Source organism: Anolis carolinensis, chromosome 2 (genome assembly GCF_035594765.1).
Source record: "Anolis carolinensis isolate JA03-04 chromosome 2, rAnoCar3.1.pri, whole genome shotgun sequence".
In the NCBI taxonomy this organism is placed as follows: domain Eukaryota; kingdom Metazoa; phylum Chordata; class Lepidosauria; order Squamata; family Dactyloidae; genus Anolis; species Anolis carolinensis.
The window spans coordinates 117329934-117346362 of NC_085842.1; the positions used below are offsets into that span (position 1 = coordinate 117329934).

Here is a 16429-nt window from a genome sequence, read left to right on the forward strand (position 1 = left end):
CAAAGTTACATACGGTAATTAAAAACATATAATAAATAAAATATATAATTAAAACAATTAAAACCAGAAAGTAAAAACATCATAAAAATACATCAATCACAGCATAACTGGAAAAGTGGGCATATTCAGGTATCAGAGGGAAGGGCAAGAGTTGTGCAAAACACAGAGCAATAGGGCCAGGGCTGGAATAAACATTAAATTAAGGCTGGGCAGCCATGATTGCAAGCAAATTCTTCCAATCTCTTGTGGTACAACCCTGCAACAAGGACTTTTTCAGAGCTCAGATTAGGTACTAATACAGTAACTAAACCTGAATATCTGTGTTCATTTGAATTCTTATTGGATAGCTCCTTTAATGCTTGATGAAAGTCTGGAATAGATTCATCACTGTAATGACATGAAAAACATCAGTCATTTGCAACATAATGTATCCATTGATGTATAAGAACAAGACTGCTACAGTGTTTAAACATTAATTCAATATTGTTGGTAAGGAAGAAAAGAGGGCTTACAACAGCAACTGTCACAACTACTTAAGTCTTGTGGGATCTTTAAAACCAACCATTTTATTGGGGTATAAACTCTGAATGCACTTCTTCAGTTTATGCCACTGTTAACATACCACAAGGTTGCTTTATTTTTTGCTAGGAACAAGAAAACGAGGGATTTCATAACTTTGTTTTGTCAGTTCTTGCTGTCTTATTCCACAGTTTAGTTAAGCTGAAAAATTATTCATTTCTGAGGGTATTGTGGAAGAGGACAATGCGCTTCCAATAATGACGATCTGTAAAGGAAAAACTTCTCTCACCTCCTTGGCACTATGTCCATTTGTTATATGTGGGTGTGTTTTCCTGGCATAGTGGCACCACCAAGTGGTGATGTTCTATTCTGCTGTACAATTCATGCTAAATGACTAGAAAGAGTTAAATATGAGAAAATCCACAAAACAATGATTTTTATCTTTATTAGCCAAAGTGCCTAAAATATATCATGCAAGCTTTTGAAGCTTTATTGACTTCTTCACCAGTCAAACTACATTATTCACAAACCTACATTATTTTCAAATGTTGCTTCTGTGGTCAGTTAATATGGAGGGATCACATTGTATGCAAAAGCCATTCTCCTTCTTTGCCATTTTGCTGCATGGCTAACATGCGTACCATAGAATCATAGAGTTGGAAGATAACTACAAGGGCCATCCAGCCCAACCCTCTGCCATGCAGGAATGTGCAACCAAAACTGTCATACATGAATATACAACCTGGATATGTTTTCTAGAAGGGGTTAAAGAAATTACTTTTTCATGCATAGCTTTCAAAACATGATGCCAGTCCTACAAAGTGAGCAGAGCTGACAGAGCACAAGCTCTTTCTTGTTCTCTACCACAGAACTGTTGGAATGAGTGCAGATAAATAGGAATTTTATATAGGAAGCCAATGTTTGTTTAAGAAAGAAAGTACTTTTCCTAAAGTACTTTCTTCATTTACCATGGAAAAAATGTTGTCTATGTATCATGAAGTTCACACAAATGATTGGTTATGATTACATCTATGTAGGGATAACTGAGTGTGTGGACTGTGACTCAGTTATAATGGTGGATCCTGAACCTCTACCCATGTTTTCATTCAGCTTAACTGATTTAAGAATGCAGCTGAGTAGAGCTTGCCCTTTTGATAGGCCTTTTTTTTATTTGAAGCCGTGAATAAAAGGAGGAGGTACTGTTCCTTCCTGCAGTAACAATTTTTCTTTGAAACGGATGGATTCACAATTATTGTCTAGTCTGCCTATAGCAAGCATGGGAAAACTTCGACCCTCCAGGTGTTTTGGACTTCAACTCCCACAATTCCGAGCCAGCTTACTGGCTGTTAGGAATTGTGGGAGTTGAAGTTCAAAACATCTGGAGAGCTGAAGTTTGTCCATGCCTGACCTATAGCTATTGCCTTTGCTGTGCAACTGTGCAGTCAATCATAAATGCATTATTGCAGTGCCACCTCTCGGAAGGATGAGCCTCTCACTGTTCAGGGTAATAGCCAACCAACCACTTATGCTCTCCTCTAGAATATTTCACTCCATTTTGAACCTTTTGGTTTTCTGATTTCCTCTTCTTCACATATATGCACAAGACAGACAGCTTTCTATGCCCATAGAACATGGTTCTCTTTACTGGTCTATTTTGACCATGTTTTTTTTTCCACACTAAAGTAGCTTTGTGCTTTTGCAGATTGTACTTAGTGTTGATACTTCCTTCTTGTGCACAGATGGTGCCATTTTGGCTATATTTGTCAGCATTCATCCCATGACCTTGCTAATAGAAGTGATATTGTATTGCACACCCACTCTCATGCCAGGCTAGTGTATTGATTTACAGCTTTGCTAAAGTGTTGTTGATGATGCTGTTGTTGAGTTTTCAAGTTATTTCTGACCTTTTGGTGATCTCCATCTCAGGGTTTCCTTGGCATAATTTGCTCAGAGAGGGTTTATTTTTACATTCTACTGATGTTGCCTGAGGGAAATCAGATTGACTACATTGACCAAGTTGAACACTGATTTCCTTTTGGGAGGAGACTGGGGCAAAAAAGGCGTTGAGCAGTTCTGCCTTTTCCTTATCCCCTGTTAGCATTTCACCACCTTCTCCATGCAGAGGCCCTACTATTTCCTTGTTCTTCCCTTTCTACTGACATAACCAAATAACCTATTTTAATTTGTTTTTAATCTCTCTGGCAAGCTTAAGCTCATTTTGCACTTTAGCCTTTCGGACCTTTTTCCTAAATATACTAGTTATTTGTTTGAATTCCTCTTTGGTAATTTCTCCCCTTTTCCATTTCTTGTACATGTCCCTTTTACATTTTAGCTTAGTTGAAAGTTCTTGTATATCCAGTCTGGTTTCTTTAGACTTCTCATGTTTCTCTCTCTCCTTGTTTCTACTGTATAGTGCCTTCAGTATCTTTTCTAGTATTTCTTTCTATGAATCCCCTTTTTAATGGGATTGGCCCCCTGGTGAAGCCTAAATGGCTCTCACTATACTTACACTGCTGCAGGGGCAGGAGGAATACATTGGCTGGTGGCAGGGCAGCTGTGGACTTCCAAGCACAGCTTCTCTCTCTGATCATTCCTTGGTTGCAAGATGTGCCTGGACACCTTCTGCTTATCAGTGTGTATCCAGAGAAGGAGAAAAAGCTGTTCTTTGAATAAAAGCCAATGCAACTTCTTCCCCCCCCCCCCCCAGAAAGAGTAGACAACTGCTGCTCTCAAATGTCCCCTTAGCCAGTTGTTGGCAGGAGAGAAGAGCTGCACTGGGTAGCCAGCAGCTGTCTTTGCAGACTTAGGCCCCTTCCACACAGCTGAATAAAATTCCACATTATCTGTATTGACCTGGAATATATGGTGGTGTATACTCAGATAACCCAGTTCAAAGCCGATATTGTGGGATTTTTTGCCTTTATATTCTGGGTTATATGGCTGTGTGATATGGCCCTTAAAACAAAGGTTTTGCAGAGGGAGGTGCAGAAGGCCTCCCTGTATAAAGTTTTTCAAATACATACATTGATTTAAGTAGTGACCACACCAGCATAAGTTACTAACAGGATTCCTGCCATTGTGTGGCTTTGAAGGACATGTCTAACTGAGTTCCTGAAAGATGGTCATTAGAGTCAGTAATTGTGTAAATGGACAATATAAATGATTGCAGCCCTTTAAACTTCAAAACCATTGGGAATATAACTGACTGATAGAACAAAATAACAATAGGAATGGGGGAGAAGAAATACTATGTTTCTTAAACAGATTCCAATTTCTGTCACAGTCAGAAAGAAATAATAGAAAAGATACTGAAGGCACTATACAGTAGAAACAAGGAGAGAGAGAAACATGAGAAGTCTAAAGAAACCAGACTGGATATACAAGAACTTTCAACTAAGCTAAAATGTAAAAGGGACATGTACAAGAAATGGAAAAGGGGAGAAATCACCAAAGAAGAATTCAAACAAATAGCCAACTCCTGTAGGGAAAAGGTTTGCAAGGCTAAAACGCAAAATGAGCTCAGGCTTGCCAGAGACATTAAAAACAACAAAAAAGGCTTTTTTGCTTATTTTGGTAGAAAAAGGAACAAGGAGGCAATAGGGCCTCTGCATGGAGAAGATGGGGTGATGGTGACAAGGGACAGGGAAAAGGCCGAACTACTTAATGCCTTCTTTGTCTTGGTCTTCTCACAAAAAGAAAGCTGTCTTCAACCTCAGCAACATGGAATGGACGAAAGATTAGGGGAAATCCAACCCCAAATAGGGAAACAAGTTGTCCAGGAACACCTGGCTGCTCTAAACGAATTCAGGTCCCCAGGGCCAGATCAGCTACATCCAAGAGTATTGAAGGAACTGGCTGAAATTATTTCAGAACCACTGGCAATCATCTTTGAGAGTTCTTGGAGAACAGAAGAGTCCCAGCAGATTGGAGAAGGGCAAATGTGGTCCCTATCTTCAAGAAGGGAAAAAAGAACGACCCAAACAATTACCGTCCGGTCAGCCTCAGATCGATACCAGGCAAGATTCTGGAAAAGATAATTAAGGAAGTGGTCTGCAAACACTTAGAAACAAATGCGGTCATTGCTAATAGTCAATCAACACTGATTTACCAAAAGCAAGTCATGCCAGACTAAACTGATCTCTTTTTTCGATAGAGTTATGAGTTGGGTCGATACAGGGAACGCCGTGGATGTAGCGTACCTGGATTTCAGTAAGGCCTTCAACAAAGTCCCCCACGACCTTCTGGCAAACAAACTAGTAAAATATGGGCTAGATAAAACTACAGTTAGGTGGATCTGTAATTGGCTAAGTGAACGAACCCAAAGGGTGCTCACCAATGCATCATCATTCATTCATCATTTAATTACTTATTAATCGCCCTCCATCCAAGATGTTCTAGGCGATTTACAAGCTAAATCTTGGAAAGAAGTCACGAGTGGAGTGCCGCAGTGTTCCGTCCTGGGCCCAGTTCTGTTCAACATCTTTATTAACGACTTAGACGAAGGGTTAGAAGGCACAACCATCAAGTTTGCAGACGACACCAAACTGGGAGGGATAGTTAACATTCCAGAAGACAGGAGCAGAATTCAAAACGATCTTAACAGAATAGAGATGGGCTGAAACTAACAAAATGAAGTTCAACAGGGACAAATGCAAGATACTTCACTTCAGCAGAAAAAATGGAATGCAAAGATACAGAATGGAGGACGCCTGGCTCGACAGCAGTACATGTGAAAAAGATCTTGGAGTCCTCGTGGACAACAAGTTAAACATGAGCCAACAATGTGAGGCGGCGGCTAAAAAAACCAACGGGATTTTGGCCTGTATCAATAGGGGTATCGCGTCTAGATCCAGGGAAGTCATGCTACCCATCTATTCTGCCTTGGTCAGACCACGCCTGGAATACTGTGTCCAATTTTGGGCACCGTGATTTAAGTGGGATATCGACAAGCTGGAATTTGTCCAGAGGAGGGCAACTAAAATGATCAAGGGTCTGGAGAACAGGCCCTGTGAGGAGCGGCTTAAAGAACTGGGCATGTTTAGCCTGCAAAAGAGAAGGCTGAGAGGAGACATGATAGCCATGGACAAATATGTGAGGGGAAGTCATAGGGAGGAGGGAGCGAGCTTGTTTGCTGCTGCCCTGCAGACTAGGACACAGAACAATGGCTTCAAACTACAGGAAAGGAGATTCCACCTGAACATCAGGAAGAACTTCCTCACTGTGAGAGCTGTTCGGCAGTGGAACTCTCTGCCCCAGACTGTGGTGGAGGCTCCTTCTTTGGAGGCTTTTAAGCAGACGCTGGATGGCCATCTGTCGGGGGTGTTTTGAATGCAATTTCCTGCTTCTTGGCAGGGGGTTGGATTGGATGGCCCATGAGGTCTCTTCCAAACTCTACTATTCTGTGATTCTATGATATACCATTCAAGCACTAACTACTCAAGGTGATAGCATAAACAGTGGAATGGTCATGGATAATGCAACTTTATTTTGGCAAGAATGAATACATGGTTGTATGAGATGAGAGAGAATTAACATATAGTTTGCTGCTGTTAAAAAGGACAGAGAAGTAGAAAAGAGATAGGAAACTATGTGCTAAAGAACCACTGGAGAATCAGAAGCTGGAAGACAGAAATTTGCAGGTATCCAGAATGTTTGGATTCCATCTTCTATAATGTCATCAGTCATGCTGGCTGAGGCTTATGGGGGCTAAAATTCAACACACCTGGAAGCAAGAGTTTCCCCAGCCCTGACATAGTGACTGGGATGGATTAGGAAATGGGCTGGACAAAGGAATTTGATGGTAGGAGGTAGGAAAGGCTATAGAAAGGAAAGATGACAATGACAAGCACTCCACACAATGAACAGCACTGATTCTAAAGACAGAAGGAACTATGTAGTATCAGTATAAATGTGTGTACAGGGAGGAATGGAGGCTCAGGAAAAGTAAAATGAGTATAATAAATAGTGTGCTTATGAATAAGCTCTTTTAGATATTTTGCAGAAGGTTTCATCTGGCCGGAGCCCCCAGTGGCACAGTGGGTTAAACCGCTGAGCTGCTGAACTTGCTGACTGAAAGGTTGGTGGTTCGAATCCGGGAAGTGGGATGAATTCCTGCTGTGAGCCCCAGCTTCTGCCAACCTAGCAGTTCAAAAACATGCCAATGTGAGTAGATCAATAGGTACCGTTCCGACAGGAAGTTAACAGCGCTCCATTCAGTCATGCCGGCCACATGACCTTGGAGGTGTCTACAGACAACGCCGGCTTTTCGGCTTAGAAATGGAGATGGGCACCAACCCCCAGAGTCGAACATGACTAGACTTAATGTCAGGGGAAATCTTTACCTTTTTACCTTCATCTGATTATCTTAATGCAACATCTCTATTTTATAAAACCTGCTGATAGCTTCCCAAAATAAAGAACCATCAAATGGGACAAGAACAAAGACATGTTTGCATTTAGGGCAACCAGTGCTGAACTACAATTAAGCCTAGTGAGAATTTATTTCATGAGTTTGCTGTTATTTCCAGCTTGATTAATGGATTTGGCTAATTTTAATTCATGTTGTCAGCAAGGATGGCCAGAGATCATGAAAGCGAATCCTCTCACTCACTGTGTAGCCAGGAGTTTCTAGGTTTCCTGTAGTGGAAGTAGGTTCCCTGTGAGGGCACAGAAAGCTACATGACAAACTTACATAACTTTATAATCTTTTTAACACTCATATCTTCCAGGTGCTGAGATTACCAATAGTTGTCCATTAGAGATTCTTACTTCATTTTCCATGTGAGAGAAAATGCGTATTAGGTCTGACTATTTCACATTTTGCATCTATGTTCTTGTGTTAGAAATACAACAATGCTCATGCTTAAAGAATTAAAAATGCTTTAGGCCCCTTCTACACTGCCATATACAATTATCTGCTTTGAACTGGTTTATATGGCAGTGTAGAAGGGCCCATGAGAGAGCAGCAATGATAGGGTTAAGTAGTAGGCTTGATCGATCCACGAAAAATTTGATTCTAAACTCGTTTCAAAACTAGAGGGGGGCAGCGTTTCGTTTCTGAAGGTATTTCCAAATTTTGCCCCCCAAAAAATTCGAAATTAACGAAAATTCGTTATCTTCAAAATTAATTCGTTAATGGCGGACGCGTATGCGCAATTCCCAAAAACAGCACAGAGGGAGAGGACTTTACAGGACTCTCCCACCCTCATTTTTTGAGTGATCTTCTTCAAACTTGGTACAGTGGTAGAACACATTTAACACTGATAGCTCACCAAAATTTGGAACGTTTCCCTTATCCTCTGATTTTTGGCGAATTTTCATAGCTTTTATAATAAACCATTTTTTAATAATTGCAGAAATCTGTTCCTGGTTTGAAAGTCTTATTTCCTGTTAAATTGGGTTGTCTTTACTGTGAAAGTCATTGTTCTACTTCAGAAACTTTGTTTTTGTGGCTGAAACTTTGTTAAATTGGTGTGTGTGTGATATATACTGTGTATATATAGTCCCTGCATATGTGTGTGTGTGTTTGTGTGTGTGTGTATATAGGTAAAGGTAAAGGTATCCCTTGACGTTAAGTTCAGTCATGTCTGACTCTGGGGGTTGGTGCTCATCTCCATTTCTAAGCCCAAGAGCCTGTGTTGTCCATAGACACCTCCAAGGTCATGTGGCTGGCATGACTACATGGAGTGCCATTACCTTCCCGCCAGAGCGGTACCTATTGATCTACTCACATTGGCATGTTTTCAAGCTGCTAGGTTGGCAGAAGCTGGAGCTAACAGCGGGCACTCACTCTGCTCCCGGGATTTGAACCTGGGACCTTTTGGTCTGCAAGTTCAGCAGCTCAGTGCTTTAACACACTTCGCCATCGGGGCTCATGTATATATAATATACATACACATACACACAATGTGGAGAATATGTGGAAAGGTAGATAGATAGATAAGTTGGGAGCCACAGCGAAGGCACCTTCCTGGGAGCAAGGTCTAATAATAATAATAATAATAATAATAATAATAATAATAATAATAATAATAAATCCCTTACAATATCCAAGATGGCTCACTGCTACAGAATCTTGGGAGGTTTAGTTTGGTATGGTACCATTATTGGCAGAGAAAGCCAAGCTGTAGGAGTTGAAATCCAATCATTTATCCTCCCTATAGAATCAATTTTATATGCATTTTTAGCTACAGAAAAGCTAAAATCAGGACAGTAAAAGAACAACACCCAGAAAATGGGAATTCCAGACAGGAAACAATCAGGGCCAGCTAATACCTCCCAACAAAGGATTCCCCCAGGTAGGAAGCAGCCAGGCTTTGAAGCTGCAAGGCTATTCAATGCTAATCAAGGTGACCAATTGCAACATTCACACTTGCCTCCCACAGACAAGAGTTCTTTCTCCCACCCTGGACCTTCCACAGATATATAAACCCCACTTGCCTAGCTTCGCACAGACGTCAAAACCTCTGAGTATGTCTGCCACAGATGTGGGTGAAACGTCAGGAGAGAATGCTTCTGGCACATGGCCATAAAGCCCGGAATACATACCACAACAGTGTGATCCCGGCCATGAAAGCTTTCGACAACACAACCACAGTATCCATTCAAGTTCATGTAGCGTGGTATGGAGAGACCTGTATTGGGGGGAGGGAGGGTGCGAATCTGGGCCCCTGGGAGTCGTAGTCCTCCCTCCCTCCCTCCCCGGGAGCAGCCGAGGACGGGCCTGGCCCACACCCCCTCACATCCCGGGCCTCTTCCTCCTCACCGCCGGGCCCCTCTCTGTCTCTCTTGGTCTCTCCATTCCCGGCTCCATCCGCCGCCTTCCCGCCTCACAGAGAGACACCAGGCCTGAGCTGAGGCGAGGCGGCGGCGGCGGCCATTTCCCCCCTCCGTCTTCCTCCTCCTCCTCCTCGGCCTCCTTCCCCCTCGCCCCCTCCCATTGGCTGAGCCCGTGACGCCCCTTTTGCTGAGGGGCAAAAGGAAAGGGCCTGAATGGTGGGAGTTTGGGTGATTTGCAAAAGCTTTTTTTTCCTAACGAAAAAAACGACGAAATAAGAAAAAACGGCCTCTCGCGATTCGAAACCGCGATATCCAGACGTGTGGACAATCAAGGCCGTATATTGCTTCAAAACAAACGAAAATAACGAATTAATAACGGGTAACGGGGAAATCGAATTATTTGAGCAAGCCTATTAAGTAGTTTTCAGTGACTCAAAATCTCCCCATCTCTTACCTACCTATCCTTCCACCAAAATATGCTGTAGACACTGTGACGATGATAATAACTGTAAATGCCTTTAGAAATTCTGACAAAGAAGGGTAATATGTTGTGACTTTCATTATGAGACTTTATAGAATTATTAGTAGGCCAAGGAGGAAAGAGTGTTATAGATAGTGGTTGTATTATGTGACTCAGGCCTGAGCTACACTTGTGTTTGACTGATTCAGCCTAGAAATATTCTTAATTAAAATGTACACAGAGATAAAATGTAACATGCAGAGTTGTTGAACTGCTGCAGGGAATATCTTAATCACCTATGCAAATGTGACAAGCTTATTTATATTGCATAGATATTATGGAAAACCAAAAGTTGTAATGGGATGGGGTCCCTCCTGCTTGAGCCATTGACCCACAAGTTAAAACAGAGGTTGTTGGCTTCTCAGAAAATCATGTTCAAAACTGTATGGAAGCTGAAACCTCACATACCCACCCACAATTCTGCACTATGTGCTATTTACTGGCATCGGCTGTTTAATGAGATTATTTTAATTCCTTGATGAATATTATTATTTTTTGTTATTATTTCAGTTATTTTACTATCTCAATAGCAGTATGGAAATGGAAAATCATCCACATTTACGACTTCAGTACTTATTTGTTCCTATTTCCTTGAGAATTTTGCTTAATCTTTTTCTGTGGATGCCTAAACTGCATTACTCAATGCCCCGGTGAAGTCAGAACTGAAATCCTGGAAATGTGGGAATTGAAGGAAATTTTCATTTTCTATTATGGTCTAACTGCTTTATAATGTTTCCATTGTTATTTTTAAATTATGTTTACTTCTTTTATCCCAATGTAACCTGTATGTCTTATACCTTGTTGTTAGTCACTTTGAATCCCCAATGGGGGAGAAAAGTGGGATATAAATGAATAAATAATAATTATTATAATTTCTAGGGGATAGAATTCTGATTAGAGGACTGATTACATTTTCCCCCTATACCTAAACTCCAGACTATGACGTTTGACCAAACTATTTTATCTCTCTCCACAGAGATTCCTGGGTATCCTGGAATGGTTGAAAGCTGAATGGGCAAAGCTGTCCTCTTCATCATTTGCAACTGGCCAGAAGCTTGTGGGAAGTCGAGATCAAGTTCAGCTATAGTTCTGTCACATTGGGGAAATGATATGTCCCTTTGCGGAAGGATTTTTTTTAAAGGCAGAAAGTATGCTGAGACAGTGGACTGTGATGCACATGGAGATCGGCAGTGAATGAATCACACCAGGGTCCCAACTTTGAGAGATCAAATTCATCCTGTAATTCTGCTGTTTGAGATTGGATTGGTGGAGTCTCTGCAGTGCAGGAATGAAAGGTGTTCTTGGAGCTGAACAGTATGAGTTCCCAACAGCAGGGGAAACATTAACACAATGTTTCTTACCCATACTGTCTCCAGAAGATATAAGGAGCTGAAAAAGGTTTGGGAATAAAATTTTCCCATATGAGGGTTAGTCTACTAGTAGAAAGGACACCAAGCATCAGGCTTCCTAGAGAAGCCTGCAGATTATTCAGCTTGGGACTGGATCACAATGGAAACCATGCAATGTAGAGGTAAAATGAAACTTGGGAAGAATGCACTGAGAAGCAGTATTAAAACCAGTTGGATTCACAATACATTGTCAAAATCATTTTTAATTATCTTTGGCCAACTCTTTTGAAACAAAGATGTCTTCTCCTAGAAGTCATGTGGCACCATACAGACAAAAAGAAGTCACTGTCCTACAGTAGGATTTTAAAAAAATACTCAGTATTTTCCTCTTAAAAACACAATTCTTCAGTATTTACTAGGTTATTTTTCAGATACAGTTTGTCCTGAGGTTGACCTTTGTACAATTTCATTTAAAATGGCAAGAGGTCAGAATCTGGAGGCAGCTTCTTGTTTTTTTCTCGTTCTCCTACTAACTACCCCTCTTTCATATCCATTTCTTGAAGTAAGTTTACATGCAGGAGCCTAAAGATATTATGGTGTGACCAAACACTTTCTCTGGCTGAGAAACCTTGACTTGTTTACTCAACTCACATCAGGTGCTGAAAAATATCGCATATTATTTTGCTAGCATAAAATCTGGCAATTCCAGATCTTTTTTAAAAGGAAAAAGAGTCTAGGGAGAACATCTGGGAGGAACAGACAAGTGCTATGCGGGGCTTATGGGAGGAATTTGGAGTTGAATAGCTCTGGTTATGGGAGACTCTTTAGAGATGTGGTTTTATAGCAAACTTGCATGCCTGGTCTTCTAAGAACTCTGAAGCATTTAAAACACTGCTTTATGTTGTACATTTTTAAAGCCTAGAAGCTAACACTGAGCTTTATGATGCAGAAGAAAAGGCCCTTTGTTTTAATGTCCTGTAAAACATAAAAGATGCCTTGAGCTTTCCCGTGAATTATGAAGATACAATTTCCCATCACTTCTATGTGATGAAATCCAACATTGCCTAGAATCAAATGACTTTTCAGCCATCATCATTTGTGGCTACAATAAAGGAGAATCGTGAGCTCTCAGCTGCAGGAAAACTCATCAATCAACAGAGAAACTGGTGTTCTTGTTGCTCAGGACAAGAAATAATTGTATGGCTGCTTATTGTCATGGACTATGCACATGTATAAACTTATGTTCCTTGGACATTTTTAATTCCTGAATCCCTGTATGTTACAGTGGGTATTGGCGAAAACAGAAGAAAGGATCCAAACATCTGCAAGGCATTCTGATGTGGAATCAAGAGTTGCTCTAGAGTTGGAACTGTTATTTATGTATTTATTTATGATTTATTGGTTGAGGATGGTGACAACAATCCTGAGGATGTAAGATGTGTTTGCAGAGTTTCTTCCTTGCTAATGCAGAGGCAACAACAAATCTCCCAGAGCCACTGATTCCATCAAAATAAAATTGAGACTTTATTACATTCTATGACAATGTCCAATATTCATAGAGAAACAGAAGGACTTTCTTACTGCAGAGATCCAAAAACAGGATCAAATACAGGGAATTAGCTGGCTTCCTCCTGCTAAATGCCTTCTTTTCTTCTTCTTTTTTTCTTATTTCCTGCTTTCTCAATAATGCCATGCCTTGCATGGAATGCAAACCACACTTAGAGAGAAACAACCCATTACAATGCCACTATTGTGTACCATCAGTGGGCCAAGAGGATATAAACCAGGCTGATTTTGTTACCATTGCAATGTTTATCTATGATATATTCTCCAGCTGAAGCTTTCCATTGCACCTTGCTGTCTTACATCACAAGCCAGTTGCGAAGGAGCTCTACAAGCAAACATTTCCATTGACTACACTGGCACTCAGCCATGATCCATTAGGGAAGAACTAGGCAGGACAAAAATAATCCATAGGGACCATCTGAAAGAGAGAAGCTGAAAAAGTGATGACAGTTTACAGATAACATGTATTCCAAGCCATATATTCCAACAGTTCTGTTTGGTCAGGGACAATCACAATTCATCCTCTGCTGTCCTACTTTTACAGCTGCTTTTAAAACATCCCAGTTTCTCTCTTCCCCTCCCATTTTCCCCTTATTTCCATTCTGCAAACTTAGTTCAAAGTGAAGAAGTATTGTGTACTCAAGTTAACTTGGCAAGGAGGAGAAGAAAGGAGTGAGTGGAATGTTGCCCTCCCTAGTAGACTCAGGCAGAATTAAATTGTTTCAGCTTGTCTTCTAGTAGAATCAAGGCTGTGTAAATGTGGCATAATTAACTTGGATAAATTATATACACAGGAGAGTGAATCCCATTGCCCTAGTACAGGTTTCCTAAGCCAAAATCTACACTCACACTTTAGGCAGCTTTTAAATAAAAATGCATACAGCTCAGGAGACCCTGCTTAAAGAATATCTCATTTGCTTTAATTTGGCTACAGTATTAGCACCTGTATTGTGGAGACAATATTAACAAATAAAACAATATGATTCTCTTTTGAGAAACCTTCTCCAATCTGGTAGCTCCCACTTGTATTAGAATACAACTCCCATCACCACCAGTCAATATGGCCACTTATTCAACAATGGGATTTTAACTAAAACTCAGAATAAAGGCTTCTGTTCAAATTATTTTGGGATAAATGATAACACTGGCCAACACACATTTTGGTGTCTCAAATGTTAGCCCTATTTCTGGGTATATTTGACCTGCTAATTCAAAAAAATATGGCACCAGTTTTCCGTAATCAGCTCTAGTTTTTGAAATACAAAACATATGCAATCTTCCAGTTATCAACTTTTCACACATAGAAAATCTTGATCATATTTAAGAAACTAGAACTCATGTGGTCTATCAAATGCAATTTTCTGAAGGAGTGCCACAAGTAACCAATATGCCAAGAATTCTTTGTTTTGGTCTGTGTAAGTATTTAAAATTATTGTAACAAAACATACTGTACCATGCCTTCATCAATGCACAACCCAAAATAACTCAAAGCTTTGTATCAAATTGAGCTTTCATGTTAAAGAAAAATAGGATAATGGCTTTTAGAAGCTTGACTGAGACATTCTCATGTATAGTATAAGCTACAAACACAAGGAAAAAATGGACAAACACACTATTCTCTCTCTTTCCCCACTTTTAATCACCCTTTACATATATAGGGTTTATGTCTGACAGCTTTGCCTATCTGTGGAGATACATTTCAAGACTTTGGAACCTTGTGAAAGCAGGATTGAAACATCTCAAGATTCTACAAGGACAGAAGAACTTCTGCAAACAGATGCCAGCTTTTGTGAAGAATAAAAATAACGAACAAAGAGGGAGCAGAGTTTGCACCCTTGTCTTCACTTTCTCCTTCCACATAAAGATACAACACACACACACAACACATTGATAATGCTAGAGTGAGGTATGATGATGATTACAACATAACAAGGGAAAAACCAAAAATTCACTTTTGTGTGTTGGAGAAACAGAACAAGGGCTGTTCTTATGCCCATCAAGAGAAATTGGCTATGATCTTCATAGTATAATGCTGGCACAGCTCTCTCTCTCTCCCTGACTCAGCTATGTAGTAGCTAGTGAAGTGTGTGAATGTGGAGGGGGAGAGGATAAAAGCAGGTGAGTTTCTTGCATTTGGAGAAATTGCAGGGGCCAGCACACCCGAAGTGCAATGGATGAGCCTATATAGGTCTATAGACAGATACACAACAATAATCGTGTCTGTGTGGACCACGGAGAATTATATCACCATTGTGAATTTGCCTGTAGAGTCTAGAGATGTGCACAAAATGTTTTCCCTCATTTTCTTCATGCTATTGTTTCATTTCGACCATTTGTCTACACAAAACGAATGATGATGTTTTCGTAGGAAATGAAAGGTGAGACAAAAATGAAAGCTACACAGTCATCGTGCTTGCTTTCATTTTCCTTTTGTATTGGCCCTGTAACAATAAGCAAGTACTGACAGAGGGCTGCTTTCCCATTACAGCTGTTAATAATAATGTTAATATAAATAACAATAGTTATTCTGCCTCCCCATTACATCTGATGTGTCCAATGGGTCTTAATGATTTTATATATATATATATATATATATATATATATATATATATATATATATATATATATATATGAATGAAGATAGCTACTCTGGGACCCTAAGCTGAGTCTGGGAGGGGAGTTTCTCTCCATTACATCTGATGTGTGCCAATGGGTCTTATGGATTATATATATATCTACTCTGGGACCCTAAGCTGAGTCTGAGAGGGGATTGCCCCCCCATGTGTGCCAATGGCTGTTAATAATAATAATAATAATAATAATAATAATAATAATAAGTACTCTGGGGAAAACCCAAGCACTTTTAAAGTTAGTGGGCTAAAAGGGGTTGAAATACACTCTGTGTGTGGTGATTTTCACCCCCTTAGTCCAAAACCTGAGGGGGGGGGTGAGCCTCGGAAGCCCTCCCATTGCTGCCAATAACACAAACATGTTCGTGTTTTTCGTTAGTCAAATGAACATTTGTGTCATATAGGTGGCCCATTTTTATCAGCAGGAACCAAATACAAAAATGAGATGACACGAATGAAACTACACAAAACAAACAGTAATTCCATACAAAAGCACAACACTAGTAGAGACATAGCCAGACACTTCTCATCCCCCAACCACTTTCAGCTGCAACATGGCCAAGTAGACCAGCAACCTGACCAGCAAGAGACATGGATTTTAAGGCAAGTAAGAACAGGGACAGGGAGTTGTTCTGCCTGGACAAAATTCTACATCTATCCTATGATGCAGCTTTTGTTTGAGGTAAGACAAAGCAGTTAGCATGGACCACACTTAAAGCAAAGCTACACTTTTAGAAATATCTTGTTTGCTGTGCTGTAGTGAGCTGCCTGAGTGATAACTCAAGAATGTTGTCATGCAAGTTTAGAAACATCAGTAATTTTGTACATATGGTAACCCCATTTGAAAAGGACCCAGCAACAACTAGAAATATCCCTGATTTGCAATGACTGTACATACTTATGATCATTTTATGCATAACATACATCTTTCTTTGCTGCACCCAAATCAAATCAAGTATTTTTCTCCCTGAAACACAAAAAATGCAATTACCCTGTTCAAAGGTTCTATTTGACTGTTTGTGCAAAGTTTACTTTAACTGGAAATAGTGTTTACCTAAAGAGATATT

The 16429-nt window shown here is 40.2% G+C and overlaps 1 protein-coding gene across 2 annotated transcripts in view; it reads left to right on the plus strand.

Annotated features, from left to right (window-relative positions):
- Positions 1-12703, plus strand: part of adrb2 (adrenoceptor beta 2) — a 95281-nt gene extending 82578 nt beyond the window's left edge. For both annotated transcript variants that reach the window (XR_001729957.2, XM_008104682.2), the window contains one exon: positions 10794-12703. Coding sequence is in view for 1 of the 2 variants with exons in the window: in XM_008104682.2 (XP_008102889.1) it covers positions 10794-10828 (35 nt within the window). In the remaining variant the exon portion in view is untranslated. The remainder of the gene's footprint in view (positions 1-10793) is intronic.
- The last annotated feature ends 3726 nt before the right edge of the window (positions 12704-16429 follow it).